The 26,079-nt window shown below is 43.5% G+C and overlaps 1 protein-coding gene across 1 annotated transcript in view; it reads right to left on the reverse strand.

Annotated features, from left to right (window-relative positions):
• Positions 1 to 3,640: 3,640 nt before the first annotated feature.
• Positions 3,641 to 26,079, reverse strand: part of LOC120062263 (nucleophosmin-like) — a 28,603-nt gene continuing 6,164 nt past the window's right edge. Inside the window, exons 8-11 of the mRNA XM_039012094.1 lie at positions 25,828 to 25,926; positions 8,260 to 8,370; positions 6,067 to 6,141; positions 3,641 to 4,751 (exon numbers count right to left, since the gene is read on the reverse strand). Coding sequence (XP_038868022.1) covers positions 4,698 to 4,751; positions 6,067 to 6,141; positions 8,260 to 8,370; positions 25,828 to 25,926 — 339 coding nt within the window. The 3' untranslated portion in view covers positions 3,641 to 4,697. The remainder of the gene's footprint in view (positions 4,752 to 6,066; positions 6,142 to 8,259; positions 8,371 to 25,827; positions 25,927 to 26,079) is intronic.

Here is a 26,079-nt window from a genome sequence, read left to right on the forward strand (position 1 = left end):
AGAAGGCCAGCATCCCGGAGTCGCCTCTTCACTGTTGACGTTGAGACTGGTGTTTTGCGGGTACTATTTAATGAAGCTGCCAGTTGAGGACTTGTGAGGCGTCCGTTTCTCAAACTAGACACTCTAATGTACTGGTCCTCTTGCTAACACAACGTGCCATTAGAACACAGGAGTGATGGTTTCTGATAATGGGCCTCTGTACGCCTATGTAGATATTTCATACAAAATCTGCCGTTTCCAGCTACAATAGTCATTTACAACATTAACAATGTCTACACTGTATTTCTGATCAATTTGATGTTATTTTAATGGACAAAAAAAAAAAAAAATCTTTCAAAAACAAGGACATTTCTAAGTGATCCCAAGTGAACCCCTAAGTGAACGGTAGTGTGTATATATATATATACACACTATCGTTCACTGTATATGTATATACAGTGAGGGGGAAAAGTATTTGATCCCCTGCTGATTTTGTACATTTGCCCACTGACAAAGAAATGATCAGTCTATAATTTTAATGGTAGGTTTATTTGAACAGTGAGAGACAGAATAACAACAAAAAAATCCAGAAAAACGCATGTCAAAAATGTTATAAATTGATTTGCATTTTAATGAGGGAAATAAGTATTTGACCCCTCTGCAAAACATGACTTAGTACTTGGTGGCAAAACCCTTGTTGGCAATCACAGAGATCAGACGTTTCTTGTAGTTGGCCACCAGGTTTGCACACATCTCAAGAGGGATTTTGTCCCACTCCTCTTTGCAGAACTTCTCCAAGTCATTAAGGTTTCGAGGCTGACGTTTGGCAACTCGAACCTTCAGCTCCCTCCACAGATTTCTCCACAGATTTCTATGGGACTAAGGTCTGGAGACTGGCTAGGCCACTCCAGGACCTTAATGTGCTTCTTCTTGAGCCACTCCTTTGTTGCCTTGGCCGAGTGTTTTGGGTCATTGTCATGCTGGAATACCCATCCACGACCCATTTTCAATGCCCTGGCTGAGGGAAGGAGGTTCTCACCCAAGATTTGATGGTACATGGCCCCGTCCATCGTCCCTTTGATGAGGTGAAGTTGTACTGTCCCCTTAGCAGAAAAACACCCCCAAAGCATAATGTTTCCACCTCCATGTTTGACGGTGGGGATGGTGTTCTCGGCGAGTTGAGTTGATGCCAAAGAGCTCCATTTTGGTCTCATCTGACCACAACACTTTCACCCAGTTGTCCTCTGAATCATTCAGATGTTCATTGGCAAACTTCAGACGGGCATGTATATGTGCTTTCTTGAGCAGGGGGACCTTGCGGGCGCTGCAGGATTTCAGTCCTTCACGGCGTAGTGTGTTACAAATTGTTTTCTTGGTGACTATGGTCCCAGCTGCCTTGAGATCATTGACAAGATCCTCCCGTGTAGTTCTGGGCTGATTCCTCACTGTTCTCATGATCATTGCAACTGCACGAGGTGAGATCTTGCATGGAGGCCCAGGCCGAGGGAGATTGACAGTTCTTTTGTGTTTCTTCCATTTGCGAATAATCACACCAACTGTTGTCACCTTCTCACCAAGCTGCTTGGCGATGGTCTTGTAGCCCATTCCAGCCTTGTGTAGGTCTACAATCTGGTCCCTGACATCCTTGGAGAGCTCTTTGGTCTTGGCCATGGTGGAGAGTTTGGAATCTGATTGATTGATTGCTTCTGTGGACAGGTGTCTTTTATACAGGTAACAAACTGAGATTAGGAGCACTCCCTTTAAGAGTGTGCTCCTAATCTCAGCTCGTTACCTGTATAAAAGACACCTGGGAGCCAGAAATCTTTCTGATTGAGAGGGCGTCAAATACTTATTTCCCTCATTAAAATGCAAATAAATGTATAACATTTTTGACATGCGTTTTCTGGATTTTTTTGTTGTTATTCTGTCTCTCACTGTTCAAATAAACCTACCATTAAAATTATAGACTGATCATTTCTTTGTCAGTGGGCAAACGTACAAAATCAGCAGGGGATCAAATACTTTTTTCCCTCATTGTATATATATATATATATATATATATATATATATATATATATATATATAAATAAATATACAGTTGAAGTTGGGAAGTTTACATACACTTAGGTTGGAGTCATTAAAACTCGTTTTTCAACCACTACACAAATTTCTTGTAAACAAACTATAGTTTTTGCAAGTCGGTTAGGTCATCTACTTTGTGCATGACACAAGTAATTTTTCCAACAATTGTTTACAGACAGATTATTTCACTTATAATTCACAATTCCAGTGGGTCAGAAGTTTACATACACTAAGTTGGCTGTGCCTTTAAACAGCTTGGAAAATTCCAGAAAATGATGTCATGGCTTTAGAAGCTTCTGACAGGCTAATTGACATCATTTGAGTCAATTGGAGGTGTACCTGTGGATGTATTTCAAGGCCTACCTTCAAACTCAGTGCCTCTTTGGTTGACATCATGGGAAAATCAAAAGAAATCAGCCAAGACCTAAGAAAAGAAATTGTAGACCTCCACAAGTCTGGTTCATTCTTGGGAGCAATTTCCAAACGCCTGAAGGTACCACAATCATCTGTACAAACAATAGTACACAAGTATAAACACCATGGGACCACGCAGCCGTCATACCGCTCAGAAAGGAGACGCGTTCTGTCTCCTAGAGATGAACGTACTTTGGTGCGAAAAGTACAAATCAATCCCAGAACAACAGCAAAGTACCTTGCGAAGATCTGTGAAACAGGCACAAAAGTATCAATATCCACAGTAAAACGAGTCCTATACTGACATAACCTGAAAGGCAGCTCAGCAAGGAAGAAGACACTGCTCAAAAACTGCCATAAAAAAAGCCAGACTACGGTTTGCAACTGCACATGGGGACAAAGATCATACTTTTTGAAGAAATGTCCTCTGGTCTGATGAAAGAAAAATAGAACTGTTTGGCCATAATGACCATCGTTATGTTTGGAGGAAAAAGGGGGAGGCTTGCAAGCCGAAGAACACCATTCCAACCATGAAGCACGGGGGTGGCAGCATCATGTTGTGGGGGTGCTTTGCTGCAGGAGGGACTGGTGCACTTCATAAAATAGATGGCAACATGAGGATGGAAAGTTATGTGGATATATTGAAGCAACATCTCAAGACATCAGTCAGGAAGTTAAAGCTTGGTCGCAAATGGGTCTCCCAAATGGACAATGACCCCAAGCATACTTCCAAAGTTGTGGCAAAATGGCTTAAGGACAACAAAGTCAAGGTACTGGAGTGGCCATCACAAAGCCCTGACCTCAATACTACAGAAAATTTGTGGGCAGAACTGAAAAAGCGTGTGCGAGCAAGGAGGCCTACAAACCTGACTCAGTTACACCAGCTCTGTCAGGAGGAATGGGCCAAAATTCACCCAACTTATTGTGGGAAGCTTGTGAGGCTACCTGAAACGTTTGACGCAAGTTAAACAATTTAAAGGCAATGCTACCAAATACTAATTGAGTGTATGTAAACTTCTGCCCCACTGGGAATGTGATGAAATAAATAAAAGCTGAAATGAATCATTCTCTCTACTATTATTCTGACATTTCACATTCTTAAAATAAAGTGGTGATCCTAACTGACCTAAGACAGGGAATTTCTACTAGGATTAAATGTCAGGAATTGTGAAAAAACTGAGTTTAAATGTATTTGGCTAAGGTGTATGTAAACTTCCGACTTCAACTGTATATCTTAGCCAATTGGAGCTCTTGTCACCTACTACATTCATGCTCTGAATGGCACACATACACAATCCATGTCTCAATTGTCTCAAAGCTTTAAAATCCTTCTTTAACTGTAATGTAAGCTTCAATTGGCTAAGACCCTAAATCCAGTGTGGTTCATTGATAGTTTAGCTCAATGAGTGATGCAATCTCTTCAATAAACATTTGCCATTCTCCTCCATAATGTGTTACAGTATACAAAAGTGTAAAGAAAACAAAACTCAACGCAAAATTAGAGAGCAGCGTTAAAACGAACATTAAAAACAAAAATACACAAGCCAGAACCAGAGGAGTTTGTTTCGATAACCGATCTACAGTATTTTGAAGCTACCATAACAGCGCATTAAATTGTACGGACTTTTTACAAATAACAATGTCATCATTAAAGGTACAGTTAACAAAGTACAGGATAAAAACAGGGATAATTTCCCACTTACCTAGGCTTTCGTCTAGCAACCCAGTTCTTTTTTACAAAGCGACGGTCATGAAATCATTCCCTTAATTACTAATGATCATCTCTGGAGTGATATGGTAATTTTGGAATGTTTATTCTAGCATTGCCACAATTGATGCCAATGGACATGCTAAGAATACTAACATTCTGAGCTAACCAGATGCTGGTGAAAATGACTAAATAACCCACATACGCGCCTAAAACTGGGTCGATCGACAACAACCTACGTAATTAGAAAATCATGTATGAACTATTCCTTTAATAAGCAGGGACTTGATTGAACATATGAAACAGTTTGCAAAACATCACCATAGTGCAAAGGCCTATGGCTCCCCGATGGACACCAACAGTAGGCTAACACCATTTCTTTAGCAGGGGGGACATTGTTACACACGTATTCACTGATGCTCTTAGTAATGGGTTAAAACATTAGAGCTACAATGTTCTTGGGGAAAGCAGAGAAAACAAAAAAATCCAACAAAACTGTAAGAAATGCAATGACTTATTTCTTCTCTGTTTTCAATGTTTGTACAAAGTTCCAGAGGTCTTTAACCACCTGTATGAGACAGAGAGAGATAGAGAGAAACTAATTATAATGCATGCAAATGACATGCTGCATACCAGAGAGCTATGATTTTTTACTAAAGAATGTATTTTGTGCGCCTTGCCTTGCCTTACCATGCCTGGGGAACAATGAATTGAGACAGCATGTAGGGGTACAAGGGGTTGGGTGGGGGGCAATAGTACATACCAGAAAGAATGACTAGGTGCTCGAGTCTGACACATCCCAGAGTCTTTGGCTTCGGAACCAAATCACTTCCACAGATGTTTTCTACACATTGGGATCAAGCCTCCCCTGACCGCACCTTGCAGTCTAAAGACTTTTCACCTGCACAACAACTGCCGATGATGACAGCATGTTCTTAATGGAGGCCTTAATATGTCAGGCGGTTGGATTCATCTCAAAGGACTCCACATCAATAAAAAGACAGCCTGGTCTGTGACTTGACCCATCCTAGTGCACACACACTCTTGCACGCACGCACGCACGCACGCACGCACGCACGCACGCACGCACGCACGCACGCACGCACGCACGCACGCACGCACACACACACACACACACGTTTGAATGCTTACATTTGCAAATACACCCGCAAACGCACGCATGCACGCACACACACTCTCAAGCACACACCCAACCATTTAAGAGGGCTTTTTCTTGTTTGACACAAACATTCCAATTCCAGTTGTAATAGTTTCCCAGAAACTAAACTGGAATAAAATGGTGATTAGTGAATGCAGTGTCATCACCATCTTGGCCCCATGTGGTCAAGATTAAAGGACTCTTTACTTAAATACTCAAAGTAAAATACTGCTTGGGTGCTGCATCGACATGAGTAAAAACAATCTTCAATGTACATAAAGTCCCTGCATTTCTGCATTACGTACAGTAGCCCAAGATTCATCTAGAGGAATATTCCTTCAGTTGGTCAAAGACCTTGAACATGACAGAGTCTGGTACCATTCACAAACCTCAAGTCCCTTAATTAGGGCTACAAAAGACACACTTGTGAGAGAACTACGACATTAAATCAATGGGGAAGACTTTGCCTTGGCAGGTCTACTCCCATTCCATCCCAAAAGAGAGCGCAGACCCAAGATGAACATATTTCACTGCACACACTTTGCAAAAAAACTATCTGAAATAACTGGGAAATTTTTTGTTTCTAAGTTGTGTGTTATACATTTCAATGTTTCAGGTTTTTTAATTCAGCAATTCATGTCAATAGTCTATAATAACTACATACATACTACAATGCTGATGCTACAGCAAATACTTTCACTATCAAGACAACAAGAATACTTACTTTTTTATCTGACATCCTGAAAGAACTTTTGGCAAAATTTTCAAACTTCGCCTCGGTCTTCGGAAGAGGTTTTCCCTGATTGGAAAAGAGCCAGTAAATATGTTTTTAATCTGGGTGAGACATTTAATCAAACTAATGTTTAATCACACTAGAGGGGAAAACAACATTATTGCAGTGTAATAACATGTATAACCTACAATTCTGTATTATTCACGAGGCAAATATGAAGTGGGCCTTGTACAGCTGATTCTGCCAATACAGTTGGAAGAGGTTTCTGTAAGAGAGGAAGAGGAAGAGAGAAGCTAATCCCTCTCTATGATGTCATGGCTGCGTGTGCGCCAGTGGTCAGTCACCCCCCACCTCAGGCCTGGTGGGAATTGGCGAGGTCAGAGGTTATTCCCACACAACTATGGAGGATGTGTTTCATGTGTTCCACTGAGGCTTTGCTGCAGCCCTTTTTGAATGGAATCAGTGGGAAAAACAAGACATCAATGTGAATTATCTTCAGAGAACACCTTTGATGCCAAGCAGACTTTGGCGTTTATGGCATGTTATGTATGGAAGCATGCAGAGGGAGAGATCACCACAAGATAACCTGTGAACTTTTGCTAACGACTTGGTGTTCTAAGCTTTAACTGTGAAGCATGAAAATGACTTATGGCTGGTCGATATGACCAAAATATGATATCACAATACAGTGCCTTGCAAAAGTATTCATCCCCCTTGGCGTTTTTCCTATTTTGTTGCATTACAACCTGTAATTTAAATAGATTATTATTTGGATTTCATGTAATGGAAATACACAAAATAGTCCAAATTGGTGAAGTGAAATGAAAAAAATTACTTGTTTCAAAAAATAAAAAAACGGAAAAGTGGTGTGTACTCACCCCCTTTGCTATGAAGCCCTTAAATAAGATCTGTTGCAACCTATTACCTTCAGAAGTCTCATAATTAGTTAAATAAAGTCCACTCCAGCACTGGTATTAGGCTGTATTAGCGAGCTACGTTTGCTCTGACTGAGTACATTTATTAGCTACTAGCGATTAGCATTAGCGGCTGACAATTTATTTTAGCCACAACCTGCTAAGAAAAGACACAAACTAATAGTGTAAATATATAAAACTCTTTATATAAAACAGATTTATATTAACTCAATGAGGCCCACCGTATGGCTGGCACGTTTTGGACTTCTAACCCCTTTTAAACATAGTGTGTTTGAGCTAAAGACTTCCGAGTTGTACCAATGTATTCGTCGATTTCTTTTACATCCATAGATACCAACAATTCGTCTGTGTGATTAACGGGGGCTGAGCTAGAGCGGTGTTTGTGAGACAAGGGCGGATTCCGAAGGGGCCTGGGGCTGGGTCTTTTGTACAAAAACGTCTGTAGAGTCCGAATGGTTTGAGCTACAAACTATTAAAAACTATTTATGAAAAGCTGAGACTGTCACGAACCCGCCAATGTTTTGCTCTGCTTCGATCACAAGACACACAAGAGTCATTAGAAGGCTAGGGTCTATAATACTGTAATAAACTCACATAGTTGCTTTTACAAACTCCACACAGTTGTCACTGACTCGTTGGATATTAATTTTCCAGTGAGCAAAAAAAGTTATAAAAAATAAATACTATTCTGTACTTACAGCATTCATATGAATGCATTTCATTTATCAGGTTTTTGCTTTGGCTGACCTTATTTTTTTATTGACATTTATTGACTGTTTATGTCAAATTGTTTGGTGTTCTACCTGTAGCCCTGGTTGTCCTGAAATGAAAATGGTAAAACACTTCATTGTGAGGCTAAATATAAGGGCTGGACATGCAGATAAATGAAAGTCAGATAAATGAAAAGCAGATGTTTCCTGGGGTCTCGGGACTGATAGGGTTAAGAAGCATAGTAGAAAGCAGCATTGTTGTCATCAACATATTGTTGCATTGACCATGAACACTGAAGAGTGAACGGTCGCCAAGTGACCTTGTGGTCAAGGGGGGGGGGGGGGGTTGTTGAGAGAGAGAGAAATACAATTCAAGTAGAGGAATAAACTATACAGAGTGATGTATTACATTTAACAAAACAAACATTGAAATACACTTATAGAAGGTAAGGTTAAAAAAAAACTAAACCAGTCCATGCATCAATACCGGTCTAAAGTAAAATACATTATACCGCCCAACCCTAAAATGAACGTGTTACCTCTTTGGCTAACGATGCTAGCTTGCTCTTGATTTCAGGCACGGTGAGAACATTGGATGGGCCAGCTCCAGACTTTTCCTTCTGACTCTTGTCTTTTCCTCCCACTGGTGTCTGCAAGTCAAACAAGATCAACATCATTCAAAGTATGATTCAGTGGTGTGCTTGTTCCAGTAACTAACTAGCCTAACTGAAAAGTTGAAACTTAGGCTTAGATTGGTGTCAATATTCACTAGTTTCTATGTAGGCTACATACAGTACCAGTCAAAAGTTTGGACACACCTACTCATTAAAGGGTTTTTCTTTGTTTACTATTTTCTCCATTGTATGGATTGTATAATGGTTGTATAATGGTGAAGACATCAAAACTATGAAATAACACATGGAATCATGTAGTAACCCAAAAAGTTTTAAACAAATCAAAATATATTTTAAATTCTTCAAAGTAGCCACCTTTTCCCTTGATGACAGTGTTGCACATTCTTGGCATTCTCTCAACCAGCTTCATGAGGTAATCACCTGGAATGCATTTCAATTAACAGGTGTGGCTTGTTAATTTGTGGAATTTCTTTCCTTAATGCGTTTGTGTAACAATACAGAGGCGGATGCAAGATGCAAGCAACGATGGTTTAATGAATACAGTTTACAGCAGCAACAGGACAGACAGACTGTACTCAGACGGAATCCGACCCAGGGACTACGGCGCATATACCGCAGATAGCGTGCTGAGAAATCCAGGGGAATGTGTCCGGATGGGTAGGAAGAAGCACAGAAGATAATCCACACAAGGGCGGCGAGAGAAAGAGCCCAGACACACGACACAACCTCAGGGAAGTAACAATGATCTGACAACAAGAAACACTGGTTACAGAACATATAAAGGGAAGATAAGTGATTCCAGCTGGCGCAGACAATCAGGCCGAGATTGGGAACCACGCCCACACCAACACGGGAGAGAGAGAGAGAGAGAGAGAGAAAGAGAGAGAGAGAGAGACAGTGGATACATGAACCGTGACAATACCCCCCCCCCCTAGGAACGCCTCTTGGCGTTCCCAGGCGAATCTACCTGTCGATTGAAATCATCGATAAGGGAGTGATCCAGAATGTCCCTAGCAGGTACCCAACTTCTCTCCTCCGGACCGTAACCCTCCCAGTCCACCAGGTACTGGATGCCGCGTCCCCTCCTTCTAGAGTCCAAAATACGATTGACCGAAAAGGTGGGTTCCCCATCAACAAGTCGTGGCGGCGGGGGAACCGGGACCGGCGGGTTAATGCGTGCCTGAAACACAGGTTTTATTTTAGACACATGAAAGGTAGGATGAATTCTCCTATACGCCGGAGGAAGCTTGAGCCGGACCGCCACCGGACTAATGATCCTGGTGACTTTGAACGGGCCGATAAATTTGTGGGCAAGCTTGTTCGAAACGGATCGGAGTGGAATGTTCTTAGTAGAAAGCCACACTTCTTGGCCAACGACGTATACCGGAGGCTTCGACCGGCGGCGATCGGCCTTAGCCTTGGTGCGCGCCCCCACCCGGAGAAGAGTCTCACGGGCTCTGCTCCATGCGTGACGGCACCTCTGGATGAAAGCGTGAGCGGAGGGAACAGTGACCTCGGACTCCGTACTGGGAAAGATAGGTGGCTGGTAACCTAAACTACACTCAAACGGAGAGAGACCCGTGGCTGCCACTGGCAACGAATTGTGAGCGTACTCAACCATAGAGAGTTGTTGACTCCAGGAAGAGGGATTCTTAGAAACCAAACATCGCAACACTCTCTCCAAATCTTGGTTGGCCCTCTCCGCTTGACCGTTGCTCTGGGGATGAAACCCTGAAGACAGACTGACACTCGCTCCCAGTAACCTACAAAACTCTTGCCAAAACTTGGACACAAATTGGGGCCCCCTGTCAGAAACTACGTCCATAGGCAGGCCATGTAAGCGAAAGACGTGATCCACGACAGTTACCGCTGTCTCCTTGGCAGATGGTAATTTAGGCAAGGGAATAAAATGAGCCGCCTTCGAGAACCGGTCCACCACGGTCAAAACAACCGTCTTGCCCTGGGAGGGCGGGAGGGCGGTAACAAAATCTAGCGCGATGTGGGACCAGGGTCTCGAAGGGACCGACAGCGGTTGGAGTAACCCATCTGGAGGTCGATTAGAAGTCTTCCCAGTGGCACAAACCGAGCAAGCCAAGACAAAACTGTGAATGTCACGAGCCATCAGTGGCCACCAAAAGCGTTGCTTAACCAAAAAGCTAGTGCGGCTGACTCCTGGATGACACGCTACGTTGGAGCAATGCCCCCACCGAATAACATCGGACCGACACCCCTCCGGCACAAACAACCGATTAGGCGGGCAACCGGGCGGAGGCTTTACCCCTTCTAAGGCCGTTTTGACCCTCGATTCAACCTCCCATGTGAGTGTGGAGACCACTAGGGTCCCGGGTAGGATGCACTCGGGAGTGGATGGGCGTTCGGAATGGTCAAAAATGCGAGAAAGGGAATCGGGTTTGACATTCTTGGAACCCGGGCGATACGAGAGAGAGAAGTCAAAACGTCCGAAAAAGAGTGCCCACCGCGCCTGCCTGGAGTTGAGTCGCTTGGCGGTTCTGATATATTCCAAATTCTTGTGATCGGTCCAAACTATAAAAGGTACCCCCGAACCCTCTAACCAATGGCGCCACTCCTCCAGTGCTAACTTCACTGCCAACAACTCTCTGTTGCCAATGTCGTAGTTGCGTTCCGCAGGTGATAACCGATGGGACAGGAACGCGCAAGGGTGCATCTTGTCGTCAGAAGAGGAACGTTGGGAAAGTACCGCACCTACCCCCACCTCTGAAGCGTCCACCTCCACCACGAACTGACGCGAGGGATCGGGAGCTATGAGGATGGGGGCCGAAACAAAGCGGCTCTTGAGTTTGGCGAATGCAGCCTCGGCTGTATCGGACCACCTAAACGTCACTCTGGGGGAGGTTAAGGCGGTAAGAGAAGCAACTATCTGGCTAAAGTTGCGAACGAAACGCCGGTAGAAATTGGCGAATCCCAGAAACCTCTGTAGGGCCTTACGGGAATCTGGGCTTGGCCAATCCACCACAGCCTTAACCTTGTCAGGATCCATGTGAATACCTTCAGTCGAGACGATGTAACCTAGGAATGGAACGGATTGTGCATGAAAAATGCATTTCTCCGCCTTGACAAAAAGTCCATTCTCCAACAACCTCTGAAGCACTCGTCTGACGTGCTGAACGTGTTCCTGGAGAGAAGAAGAAAAAATCAGTATGTCATCCAGGTAAACATATATGAACTGATCAATCATATCTCTCAGCACGTCATTGACGAGTGCCTGGAAAACCGCTGGGGAGTTGGATAGCCCAAAAGGCATGACCAAATATTCGAAGTGCCCTCTGGGGGTGTTAAACGCGGTCTTCCATTCATCCCCCCTCCTTATGCGAACCAAATGATATGCATTACGTAAATCCAACTTAGTGAACACGGATGCTCCCTGTAACCTTTCAAAGGCTGAGGACATCAACGGTAAGGGATAGGTATTCTTCACTGTGATGTTATTCAACCCACGGTAATCAATGCAAGGACGCAGAGATCCGTCCTTCTTCCCCACAAAGAAGAACCCCGCCCCCGCTGGAGAAGAGGAAGGACGAATGAATCCAGAGGCCAGAGAATCAGAGATGTATCTCTCCATAGCCTCCCTCTCAGGAACAGAGAGTGAATATAACTTGCCTTTAGGCGGAGACTCACCTGGCAATAATTCTATTGCACAGTCATAGGGACGATGCGGAGGAAGAGAAGCAGCACGGGACTTGCTGAACACCTCCTTCAGGTCGAGGTATTCAACGGGCACGTTAGACAAATCCACTGCCTCCTCTAGAAACACAGAATCAGACACAGATGAACAAGCAGACACTAAACAGGACTCAAGACACTTGTTACTCCACATGGATATAGAGTTATGACCCCAGTCAACTCTGGGGTTGTGTTGGGTGAGCCAAGGGTGGCCGAGAACTAATGGTGCAAGGGGTGAGTTCATGAGTAGAAATGATAGTGTCTCAGTGTGATTGCCAGAAGTGATGAGTGTGATAGTTTCAGTGGTGTGAGAAATGTTGGGGAGTTCTTGACCATTGAGAGCGTTGACGGATATCTTGTGCGTGAGTGAGGTGATAGGAATCTGGAGTTTGTGAGCGAGCTTGAAGTCCATAAAATTACCCTCTGCTCCTGAGTCCAGTAAGGCTTGGGTGTCGTGCGTGTGGTTGGCCCATCTTAGTCTTACCGGGAGGAGAGTAGATGATGAGGTCTTCTCTGTGATGACACCACCCGATAGTAGCCTCATACTTACTACCGGGCCTGATCTTTTACCGGGCAGGAGTGGATAAAGTGGCCCGCTCTACCACAGTAGAGACAGAGTCCTTGGGATCTCCGCCTCTCCCTCTCTTCCCGGGAGAGGCGAGCTCTCCCCAGCTGCATGGGTTCGTGAGCGGAGGCTGAACTGGCCGTGTTCCCGCCGCTGGCATGCCAGCCCTCCGTGTCGTTATACGGTCTGTTAGGGCATGCTCGGCGGCCAATACGACTCAGACGAGCGTCGACCCTCAAGGCTAGTTCCACTAGTCCATTTAAACTCCTGGGAAGGTCCAGAACATAAATCTCCTTCTGGATCCGGTCCTCCAGCCCATGCAGGAACATGTCCCACTGCGCCTCCTCGTTCCACTGACACTCTGCGGCCAGAGTGCGGAATTGGATGGAGTATTCCGATACTGAACGGTCTCCTTGGCGAAGGTCAGCGAGTAGTCTGGCCGCCTCCCTACCCGCCACGGCCCGATCGAAAACCCTTCTCATCTCCTCGGAGAGTGTCTGGAAAGAGGTGCAGCATGGGTCCTGGTTCGCCCACACCGCCGTTCCCCAAAGAGCCGCTTTGCCTGATAGCAGTGTGAGTACGAATGCTACCTTAGACTGTTCACGGTTGAAGGTCCGTGGCTGCAACGAGAAATGCATGGAACATCTCGTAAGAAAAGCTCTGCAATAGTCAGGATCACCTGAATAACCCTCTGGTGTCGGTAGCCGTGGCTCTAGCTGGGAATCCGGCTCTGGCGGGGCGGGTTGAACTGCCGGTGTAGGTGGCGCAGCGAGACCCCTCAGATGTTGTAATTGTTGGGTCAGCTGGGATACCTGCGTCACAATGGCTTGTACTGCCCGACCTGTGCTGGAGATGTTCTCCTCTTGTTGATCCATTCTCGTGATACTGCGGGAAATGAATTCGGTCAGACTCGTTGAACTCGCTGCATCCATGGTGAGGATCAGATCATTCTGTAACAATACAGAGGCGGATGCAAGATGCAAGCAACGATGGTTTAATGAATACAGTTTACAGCAGCAACAGGACAGACAGACTGTACTCAGACGGAATCCGACCCAGGGACTACGGCGCATATACCGCAGATAGCGTGCTGAGAAATCCAGGGGAATGTGCCCGGATGGGTAGGAAGAAGCACAGAAGATAATCCACACAAGGGCGGCGAGAGAAAGAGCCCAGACACACGACACAACCTCAGGGAAGTAACAATGATCTGACAACAAGAAACACTGGTTACAGAACATATAAAGGGAAGATAAGTGATTCCAGCTGGCGCAGACAATCAGGCCGAGATTGGGAACCACGCCCACACCAACACGGGAGAGAGAGAGAGAGAGAGAGAGAAAGAGAGAGAGAGAGAGACAGTGGATACATGAACCGTGACAGTTTGAGCCAATCAGTTGTGTTGTGAAAAGGTAGGGGTGGTATACAGAAGATAGCCCTATTTGGTAAAATACCAAGTCCATATTATGGCAAGAACAGCTCAAATAAGCAGAGAAATGACAGTCCATCATTACTTTAAGACAAGGTCAGTCAATCTGGAAAATCTCAAGAACTTTGAAAGTTTCTTCAAGTGCAGTCGCAAAAACCATCAAGCACTATGATGAAACTGGCTATCATGAGGACCGCCACAGGAAAGGAAGACCCAGAGTTACATCTGCTGCAGAGGATAAGTTCATTAGTTATTAGCCTCAGAAATTGCAGCCCAAATAAATGCTTCACAGAGTTCAAGTAATAGACACATCTCAACATCAACTGTTCAGAGGAGACAGGCCTTCATGGATGAATCAGGCCTACATGAATCAGGCCTTCATGGTCGAATTGCTTCAAATAAACCACGACTACAGGACACCAATAATAAGAAGAGACTTGCTTGGGCCAAGAAACACGAGCAATGGACATTAGACCGGTGGAAATCTGTCGTTTGGTCTGATGAGTCCAAATTTGAGATTTTTGGTTCCAACCGCCGTGTCTTTGTGAGACGCAGAGTAGGTGAACGGATGATCTCCGCATGTGTAGTTCACACCGTAAAGCATGGCGGAGGAGGTGTGATGGTGTGTGGGTGCTTTGCTGGTGACACTGTCAGTGATTTATTTAGAATTCAAGGCACACTTAACCAGCATGGCTACCACAGCATTTTGCAGCGATATGCCATCCCATCTGGTTTTTGCTTAGTGGGACTATCATTTGTTTTTCAACAGGACAATGACCCAACACACCACCAGGATGTGAAAGGGCTATTTGACCAAGAAGGAGAGTGATGGAGTGTTGCATCAGATTACCTGGCATCAACAATCACTTGACCTCAACCCAATTGAGATGGTTTGGGATGAGTTGGACCGCAGAGTGAAGGAAAAGCAGCCAACATGTGCAGTGGGGAACTCGTTCAAGACTGTTGGAAAAGCATTACAGGTGAAGATGGTTGAGAGAATGCCAACAGTGTGCAAAGCTGTCATCAAGGCAAAGGGTGGCTATTTGAAGAATCTAAAATCTAAAATATATTTTGATTTGTTTCATAATCATGTCATGATTCCATATGTGTTATTTAATAATTTTGATGTCTTTCATTATTCTACAATGTAGAAAATATTAAAAATAAAGAAAATTCCTTGAATGAGTAGGTGTGTCCAAACTTTTGACTGGTACAGTAGGTCTTTAGTGTGTTCCTCTTCCCACCATGACAACATAAGAAAATCATTGTCTACTGGCCAAAACAATTCATGTACATCCAATCAATGTATCTGTGAGGAGCATCTATGCCATTCGCCCATTTTCAACTGTCCCATAACCATGCGATTGGTGGTAGCTAGTGAATTGGCCTTGTGAGCCCAAGACCAGCCTGTGCTTAGTATGCTGGCTACAGCCCCTATCCTGACCTATTTAGTGTGTCACGCCCTGTGATTAGGGTGGGCATTCTATATGTTATATTTCTTTGTTTTTGGCCGAGTGTGGTTCCCAATCAGAGGCAGCTGTCTACCGTTGTCTCTGATTGGGAATCATACTTAGGCAGCCTTTTTCCCACCTGTGTTTTGTGGGTAGGTATTTTCTGTTTTAGTGTCTGCACCTTACAGAATTGTTTCGTTTCTATCTTTGTTATTTTGCGTGAGTGTTTTTGGTGAATAAATTATCATGAACACGTACCACGCTGCGCTTTGGTCCACTTCTTCAGACGAGCGTTACAGTGTGACTGAGAGAGGTTCCTCTATTAGGGACAGCTTGAGCAACCAGCTGGAAGGGGATTAAAGCAAACGGACACCAAATTCTACCCTAATTACAGCACCTTTTGACAAATATGGTGGGAAAAAATTATCCTTTTATTGCTTCCAAGCAGAAGAGGGCAAACCCAGACTTTAGCGTTGAGCAACAGAGAAAAACAAAAAAATGTGTTTTTCAGTGGCGGGTTAACTCCCCTAGACTGACACTGTGAAAGGGATCATTCTACAATGGGAAATGCAGCGGCCGCTTGCTACATTTTGCGCTACGGCTAAGAGTGTAAAGCTACCAACGAACACTCCGAGAAGTAATATTGAGTAATATTACGAATCCAGAGGCTCTATATAGTGGTGAGAGACTTTTCCCCCTCATAGCAGTTATGTAAACTGACAACGTTTGAGTTCCATCGTCATTGTTTTCCTTTACAACACAAAGAGGCCCTTTGTTTGTTTGTCTGTGTGTGTATGTAGGCATGCATACAGTGTGTGTGAGCCTCAGAGAGCCCTCTGCGAACATGGTGTTAACAGGGCTACAGGTGTGTCCAGAGCTGGGCGGACAAGGCCCCAGAAGTCATCAATTAGGAGTGTGTGAGTGTGATACAATTTGACACGCCATACGCCGTGGCTGCGCGTTATACAAGCAGGGAGCCTGTTGCTACATGCAGGCCCGGCTGGAATCCACTGTGATTGCAGGGTTTGATTGATGGACGGAGCTGTGTTAAAAAACTAGGGGAGAAGGACCTTCTTGGAGAGACTTTCTGTCATGCGACTGAGGAACTAACAATAAGAAAGCATTCTGTTTTTTATGACCAAGGAGTGATATTTTTGCTCCTAGCGAACACTTGACACTTGCCTTAAAAACTTTTACCCGTACCAGCACCATAGTACAGTGAAAATAATGACCTGCACGCAATCCAAAGCCGCATGTCAAAAATACTTCTGTGCAACATTTGTGAAAAGTATCATATTAAATCTCCGATTGTGTGTATTAGTGTTTTGACGTTACAGTGTTAATGATGGTGTGTGACGTCAAAAGGTTTTTAGACAATCTTTGCCATTTTGAATGTTAAATATCAACATACAATAACGGATGTAAAGATAGCAGCATCTACGCTAAAGAGGTGATGGAAGCAAATGAGGATAGTATATTCAAAGTTGGCACATTCAAATGGCATGTCACTCAGAATCACCACGGAAACATCAGGCTGTGTGCGTCCACAACAAGCGTGTGGACCCGGACAGTGAGAATAGAATAGGCTTGTCGCTAATTCAAACCATTGCATTTGAAACATATTGAAAGTAGATGCGTTCCATTGTATTTGGAACATATTCAAAGTTGTGTAAACTGATCATTACCCAAAATAATAACAGACCAGATATCTTGATTGTCGGATGGACAAAGGAACCTCTTTTTTTCCCCCATCGTACAGATTAAAGGTATCAAATAAGAGGGCAAACACGCACACGGGTACACACACAAACACACATATGCACACACACCCTCACACCTTCGACTTGAAAAAACCCACATGCCACTGGCTCCTGGCCAAGAAATGGCCGGCGTATTTATTATTTGGGGGGCGGCTCTCTACTTCCAAAGGACAGCTGTGGAACTGAAACAGCTGATAAACAGACAGAGCAGAGCAAGCTGTTTAATCTGCGCCAGACACTGATTACAGATGCCACGGGACATGTGACTTAATCACTTGCACACTATCATTTGATGTAATCGCTCGTCTCCGATTCGCTCGTCTTCGCTCCAAATACATGGTCATGATGATACTTCTGCCGGCTAAGTCTGAATGTCTGAGGTAGTAATTGTTCCTTTGGTGTCTTGTAGGAGGGCTTTGGGGCCAGGTAAGGAGACAAAAGACGTTTCGCTGAGAAACTTCCACTCTCAAGACCAGGACAAAAAAAATACCTGTTTTTATTGATAAAACAATAGAGCTCAACTTAATTAAAATAGAACATTGCAGAACCATTGAAAAATCGGGCAAATTTGCGATGGGATTAAAACAATCGTGAACAGGGGTAGGGATGTGTGAAATGGACAATGTTCAAACAACACATTTTCTCCGGTTTTCAGTAAAAACATTTTATTTTATTTTTATCATAAAATTCCATGTGAATTCACAATGCTGCTGCCAGCAACGGTTTGGGTCTCATGGCGCGTCCCTTTCAGATTGTTAAACATTGCACCTGTACTACCATTACTGTACCTCAATTCCCCCTCACAAAGTTAGCATTTCCTTCTCATTTAACTTCTCAAAGTATTGTCATACAGGACTTCACTGCGGTTGCTTGCCTTTCCCTGCCATTTTCCCAACTGTTAACGACGATGAAGTAGTGATTGAGAGTCGACTCAAAAATAATTGATTCCTCGACTGTATTTCAATGTTTATTTTGTTAAATGTGATATGCCGTGTGTAACGTCCATTTTTATTGTTTACTTGGTAACACTTTTCTTGACACCCAGCGTCATAACACGCTATGACACAATCATAATCATGTCATTATATGTCATAACAGCAGACATACCTTGTCATAACCTGTTATAATATGGTCATAACACTGTCATGACACATATATTTAGACCTGTTGTGACATTATTTTATAGCTGGTTATGATACCTCCATAGGAGTGTAAAAACCACAAAACCTACCATGGTAGTTCTTTTATGGCTGGTTATGACACCTACATAAGAGTGTCAAAACCCACAAAACCTACCACAAGGCAAAACATTCCATTACACCATTACACATTAAATTATCATTGTAATTGCGCACACATTGATGTCAGACATGCACCAACGCAAATGCTCTGCTGCTGATGACTGGGATGAAAGCAGGAGATTTCAGAAACAGGACAAGACACCCTCTTTTTGACTCTTGACTGATATTACATTTACATTTAAGTCATTTAGCAAACGCTCTTATCCAGAGCGACTTACAAATTGGAAAGTTCATACATATTCATCCTGGTCCCCCCCGTGGGGAATGAACCCACAACCCTGGCGTTGCAAGCGCCATGCTCTACCAACTGAGCCACACGGGACCACAATATATGGTATATGGGCATGTATGTGATAGGTTATCTGGCTTATATGATTATGGTCATAATGCTTCTTGACAGTGTCATAAAGTGTATTTTCTACAAGTTATTTAAAATATGATGAAAAAAAAAAAAAAAGGATTTAAGAAACAAGCCTTCAAATGAAAGGAAACTTCTTGGTAGGGAAAAAACCCTGAATTTTAATAAATGTGGTTTTGACACTGTTATATAGGTGTCATAACCAGCCATAAAATAATGCAATATATGTCACAACAGGTGTAAATATATGGGTCATGACAGTGTTATGACCGTATTAAGACATGTTATGACAAGTTATGTCAGCTGTTATAACATTATGACATGGTTATGACCATGGTTATGACCACACTGAGTGTCAAGTAAAGTGTTACCGTTTACTTCGCTACTTGAGTAATCTCTCTCCGCTCTCTCTCTCGCTCCATACTGCTTCCCACACAGACTTAGAGCGCATTTGTTGTTCCTCGACCACTAGACACTTGCAGTTCAGTCTGCATGGTCAATGAAGCACATGCAACAATGTTGATGACAACGATGCTGTTTTCACTTTGCTACTTAATATAAATCCACTAGTGTTCTATAGTTACACTATTAGTTTGTGCTTCTTACATCTGCAAACAGCTAGCTCGTATTTTCTTAGCAAGTTCAGACTAAATCTTGTTAGCTGATAATGCTAATCGCTAGTTAGCTGGCTAATAAATGTTCTCAAATCAAATGTTATTTGTCACAGCAAATGTAATTAGCTATACAGCCTGATAATACCAGTGATGGTGTAGACCTAAATCAGCATGTTGTATCTTCCAAATCAAATAGGAATACGCGATTCATGAATATGTTAGCTACATGAAACAGCTAAGAGAAAACATTAAAGGTAGCCAAAGATTATAGGGTCCCCTAGGAAACACTTCACAACACTTTTTGTTCTGTCACAATAACTCCTCCCTGGCATTTTCAGTCGTTGTCATATCAAACAACACTGTACTCAAAGTGCCCACTATTATATTATAACTATAGAATTAGAATAATCATTATATTTTCATGACTACAACACCAAAGTGTGTTGCTCTAAATCGCAATTGCAACATTTGGAGGAAAGGCAGAAACGTACGAGTCAGAACCGTGCACTAGGCCTATCTTTTTTATTTTGTTTTATTTTATTTTTATTTCACCTTTATTTAACCCGGTAGGCCAGTTGAGAACAAGTTCTCATTTACAACTGCAACCTGGCCAAGATAAAGCAAAGCAGTGCGACAAAAACAACAACACAGAGTTACACATAAACAAACGTACAGTCAATAACACAATAGAAAAATCAAAAAAAAAAATCTCTGTACAAAACTCTCTGTACAAATGTAGAAGAGTAGGGACGTAAAGGCAATAAATAGGCCATAGAGGCAAAATAATTACAATTGAGCAATTAACACTGAAGTGATATATGTGCAGATGATGATGTGCAAGTAGAGATACTGGGGTGCAAAAGCGATAGAGGATAAATAACAATATGGGGATGAAGTAGTTGCGTGTGCTATTTCCAGACTGGCTGTGTACAAGTACAGTCACCGGTAAGCTGCTCTGACAGCTGATGCTTAAAGTTAGAGAGGGAGATATAAGACTCCAGCTTCAGTGATGTTTGCAATTCGTTCCAGTCATTGGCAGCAGAGAACTGGAAGGAAAGGCAGCCAAAGGAAGTCCAGTGAAATATACCTGCTGGAGCGCGTGCTACGGGTGGGTGTTGCTATGGTGACCAGGGAGATGAGATAAAGTGGGGCTTTACCTAGCAAAGACTTATAGATGACCTGGAGCCAGTGAGTTTGGCGACGAATATGTAGTGAGGGCCAGTCAACGAGAGCGTACAGGTCGCAGTGGTGGGTAGTATATGGAGCTTTGGTGACAAAACGGATGGCACTGTGATAGACTACATCTAGTTTGCTGAGTAGAGTGTTGGAGGCTATTTTGTAAATGACATCGCCGAAGTCAAGGATCGGTAGGATAGTCAGTTTTAGGAGGATATGTTTGGCAGCATGAGTGAAGGAGGTTTTGTGGCGAAATAGGAAGCCAATTCTAGATTTAATTTTGGATTGGAGATGCTTAATGTGAGTCTGGAATGAGAGTTTACAGTCTAACCAGACACCTAGGTATTTGTAGTTGTCCACATATTCTAAGTCAGAACCGTCCAGAGTAGTGATGCTAGTCGGACGGGCGGGTGCGGGCAACAATAGGTTTAAGAGCATGCATTTAGTTTTACTAGCATTTAAAAGCAGTTGGAGGCCACAGAAGGAGTGTTGTATGGCATTGAAGCTCGTTTGGAGGTTTGTTAACACAGTGTAAAAAGAAGGACCAGATGTATACAGAATGGTGTCGTCTGAGTAGAGGTGGATCAGAGAATCACCAGCAGCAAGAGCAACATCATTGATGTATACAGAGAAAAGAGTCAGCCCGAGAATTGAACCCTGTGGCATCCCCATAGAGACTGCCAGAGGTCCGGACAACTGGCCCTCCGATTTGACACAGTCAACTCTATCTGAGAAGTAGTTAGTGAACCAGGCGAGGCAGTCAATTGAGAAACCAAGGCTGTTGAGTCTGCCGATAAGAATGCAGTGATTGACAGAGTCAAAAGCCATGGCCAGGTCGATGAAGACGGCTGCACAGTACTGTCTTTTATCGATGGAGGTTATGATATCGTTTAGGACCTTGAGAGTGGCTGAGGTGCACCCATGACCAGCTCGGAAACCAGATTGCATAGCAAGAAGGTATGGTGGGATTCTAAATGTTCGGTGATCTATTTGTTAACTTGGCTTTCGAAGATTTTAGAAAGGCAGGGCAGGATGGATATAGGTCTGTAACAGTTTATCGGCAACCAAAAAGTGTATCTCGCAATGGAATGCTACATTTGAAATCAGAATTTACATACACCTTAGCCAAACACATATAAACTCAGTTTTTCACAATTCCTGATATTTAATCCTAGTAAAAAATTCCCTGCCTTAGGTCAGTTAGGATCACCACTTTATTTTAAGAATGTGAAATGTCAGAATAATAGTAGAGAGAATGATTCATTTCAGCTTTTATTTCTTTCATCACATTCCCAGTGGGTCAGAAGTTTACATACACTCAATTAGTATTTGTTAGCATTGCCGTTAAATTGTTTAACTTGGGTCAAACATTTCGGGTAGCCTTCCACAAGCTTCCCACAATAAGTTGGGTGAATTTTGGCCCATTCCTTCTGACAGAGCTGGTGTAACTGAGTCAGGTTTGTAGGCTTCCTTGCTTGCACACGCTTTTTTAGTTCTGCCCACACATTTTCTATGGAATTGAGGTCAGGGTTTTGTGATGGCCACTCCAATACCTTGACTTTGTTGTCCTTAAGCCATTTTGCCACAACTTTGGAAGTACGCTTGGGGTCATTGTCCATTTGGAAGACCCATTTGCGACCAAGCTTCAGCTTCCTGACTGATTTTGTGAAGTGCACCAGTCCCTCCTGCAGCAAAGCACCCCCCACAACATGATGCTGCCACCCCCGTGCTGCACGGTTGGGATGGTGTTCTTCGGCTTGCAAGCCTCCCCCTTTTTCCTCCAAACATAACGATGGTCATTATGGCCAAACAGTTCTATTTTTGTTTCATCAGACCAGAGGACATTTCTCCAAAAAGTATGATCTTTGTCCCCATGTGCAGTTGCAAACCGTAGTCTTACTATTTTATGCTGGTTTTGGAGCAGTGGCTTCTTCCTTGCTGAGCGGCCTTTCAGGTTATGTCGATATAGGACTCGTTTTACTGTGGATATAGATACTTTTGCGCCCATTACCTCCAGCATCTTCACAAGATCCTTTGCTGTTGTTCTGGGATTGATTTGCACTTTTCGCATGAAAGTACGTTCATCTCTAGGAGACAGAACGCGTCTCCTTCCTGAGCGACATGACAGCTGCATGGTCCCATGGTGTTTATACTTGCGTACTATTGTTTGTACAGATGAACATGGTACCTTCAGGCATTTGGAAATTGCTCCCAAGGATGAACCAGACTTGTGGAGGTCTACAATATTTTTTTCTGAGGTCTTGGCTGATTCCTTTTGATTTTCCCATGATGTCAAGCAAAGATGCACTGAGTTTGAAGGTAGGCCTTGAAATACATCCACAGGTACACCTCCAATTGACTCAAATGATGTCAATTAGCCTATCAGAAGCTTCTAAAGCCTTGACATCATTTTCTGGAATTTTCCAAGCTGTTTAAAGGCACAGTCAACTTAGTGTATGTAAACTTCTGACCCACTGGAATTGTGATACAGTGAATTATAAGTGAAATAATCTGTCTGTAAACAATTGTTGGAAAAATTACTTGTCATGCACAAAGTAGAAGTCCTAACCGACTTGCCAAAACTATAGTTTGTTAACAAGAAATTTGTGGAGTGGTTGAAAAACAAGTTTTAATGACTCCAACATAAGTGTATGTAAACTTCCGACTTCAACTGTATATCTCGCAATTTCTTGGCTTTCAATGTCTCGCAAGGTCAGTAAAGCAGGGCCTACTATTAATGGATAGGATAGGATATTGATGAGATAAGCGAGATGCAACACTGTGTGAGGGTCACACACAGGATCGGTGCACGTGCATGGGTTCGCTTCATGCTGTTCACAGCGTGGTAGCCAGGGCACCAAAACAGCGGAGTTGTTCAGCCTCACTAGACGGCTAACTTCACACAACTTTCCCCAGGCCTTTATAGCCTATTGTCCAGTTAGGCTATAACACAGAATATTATAGGTTTTGTGTTAACTGCACTGTGATAATTGTTTTTGTGAAAACATAAAATAAAACATTTGGTTAGGGATTTTTCTTAATGTTAAGGTTAACACCACTAGTACACATTGTACTGAGTGTCCGTCTTTTGCAAATAGTGAAGATTTACGTCTTCCAAGGAGGATCCCAGGCAGAGCATCTTACAGCTTTACAACCGTGGCGCAGGCTCGGAGGCATCATCACAGAACAGGCAGCCTGCTTCCACTTCCATCAATCAAAAAGTACTAACACACTACTGACTATAGAATTCAGACCGACAAACTTGAACGCCAGTCATATCGACCCATTTCGCTCCACCAAAAACCGTAGATGACGGGGCAAAGAGTTTAGAAATATGGTGAGAGAGGCACTGGCAAAGGATCTGACGAGCCACCCTAATGACCAGTCACCTGCACTAAGAAAACGCCTGCTTCCTCCAACCTCAGGGGCATCTGGGAGCAACCTGCCTGCTGCCCCAGACATCAAACACACGTAATGAGAGCAATTGGGAGAAGGTGTGTACAGGAAGCGAGGGGTGTGAGGAGGCTGTTTGAGAGGGGGGGAGGGAGGGAGGGGTGGCTGAGGGATGGGGGGTCGGGGTTAGGATTAGGTAGGGTGGGACTGGGGAGTTAAACTGGCAGGTTTCAGTGGTTAGCCTGCTGGTTAATCCCCGCTAGCACTTAAACAACGGCTGTCGTAACGTGCTGAACAGCAGCCATTACAGAATTAAATAGATTAGCCAGCGTGCTCTACCACACACCGCACGCTTCCCTGAGGGCTACGCAATGCCTCGGGTGATTAGCATAGCAGGTCTCACCTCATTATGCATTAGCGTCTGACATCACACACAAAGGGTACAGTTTTCAGTCCGAAACAATGTTCTAGGAGGATTTTGATCATTTCTTGTCATGACAGGAAGTGTTTTAGGCGTTTTACCTTACATATTGTTTGAGAGAAAAGGAGATTTTGACTTTTTGAGACACTGCTATGAAGTTCTGAAAAAATGAAATAAGAGGTTCTCACATGGTTAACTTCTTTCTTGATTAATGCTCATCAAAGGCTAGCATATGTTATGTCAATACAAGAGAGAAATGACAGGTCACTGGTAATGTTTCAAATCAAGCTAGAGTCATTTGGGGGGCTACGGGGGTGGGGGCTGATTAGGGCATTCTTAAGGACGGGTGGAAAATGAGAAGGTTGCAAAGGTGGGAGGTGGGGGGAGGGACATTTTAGCATCAAAGTGGTCTTCAACCCAAAACGGTAGGTCAGGCCGAGGGGTCGTGGTCTTAAACCCCGTCCTGGGAAACGTGTTCAGGGGTCAGATGTGTTTGTTTAACACAGAGAGAGTTCAATCCTTGGGTTTGTAAGGCTGTCGTCCAAGACATTCCACCTGAGAAATGAAGTACCGGTCTAGAGCTAATTGCTACTTGGATTCATCACATTCTTTGCTGTGCTTTGATTCCATGCAGCTTGCTGAGAGTCTGGCAAGTACCTCTGGGACAGTGGTCTTATAAGCAGACAAGTCTTATAAATATTTGTCTTGACATGAACATTCAAATGTAACTACTATGAAAATGTACAGGTTTTAATAAGCTTAATTTACATTTTAAAATGTATTCAAGTCTCTTGTAACAAGACTGGCAACAGAAATGTCTCTAGTGCACGCAGGGTTTTCTACATTGTCCCGCATGAACAATTTCATGGAAGGAAACAGCTGATGCGTCTGTTCGCTACACATCACATCACATTACTCCTATATGGCGAAAGATGTCTGCAATTTTTCATGTTCAGCAGCATAACGCCGACCTTAAGAATCTTCTTTCTAAACTGGCTGGCAGAGAACATGTGTTTTCCAGGAGTTTGTTTTGAAGCCCAGACCACAAATGCCCCCTTAAACTGTCTGCTTTGGGATTGCCTAACCACAAACAACTCCTTGGAAACTCTCATTGCCTCCTCAGCTCTAGGCCTATTTTGGAATCACCTTACCTTTTCACATAGATTGAAAACTCTACGATTTATCTGGCAAATGAAAATACCACTTTTGGGAGCAGTCAACAGTGGTTCATTTTGATGTGCGTAATTACTCTGGCTTCATGTTGGCCTAAAGAGGCCTAAACAGGTGTAAAAGTTTACCTACCTTGGTTTGAGGTTTAGCCAATGGTCCCCCTTGATTCCCTGGTGAGCCATTCTGCACCAATGTCACACTTTTAGGCTTCTGCCCCAAAGGCTCCGGGCTCTGAGAGACAACAGCATTAGTTGGGAGAGATGCAGGAAGCACTATACACAATCGAAAATCCAATTACAGTAATCGTTTCATTTGGAAGGACGTGTTGACACTGCAGAAAAGTGTTGCTTTTGTTAAAATAGACCATAGCACTTTTAATACTTT

Source organism: Salvelinus namaycush, chromosome 17 (assembly GCF_016432855.1).
Source record: "Salvelinus namaycush isolate Seneca chromosome 17, SaNama_1.0, whole genome shotgun sequence".
Classification (NCBI taxonomy): domain Eukaryota; kingdom Metazoa; phylum Chordata; class Actinopteri; order Salmoniformes; family Salmonidae; genus Salvelinus; species Salvelinus namaycush.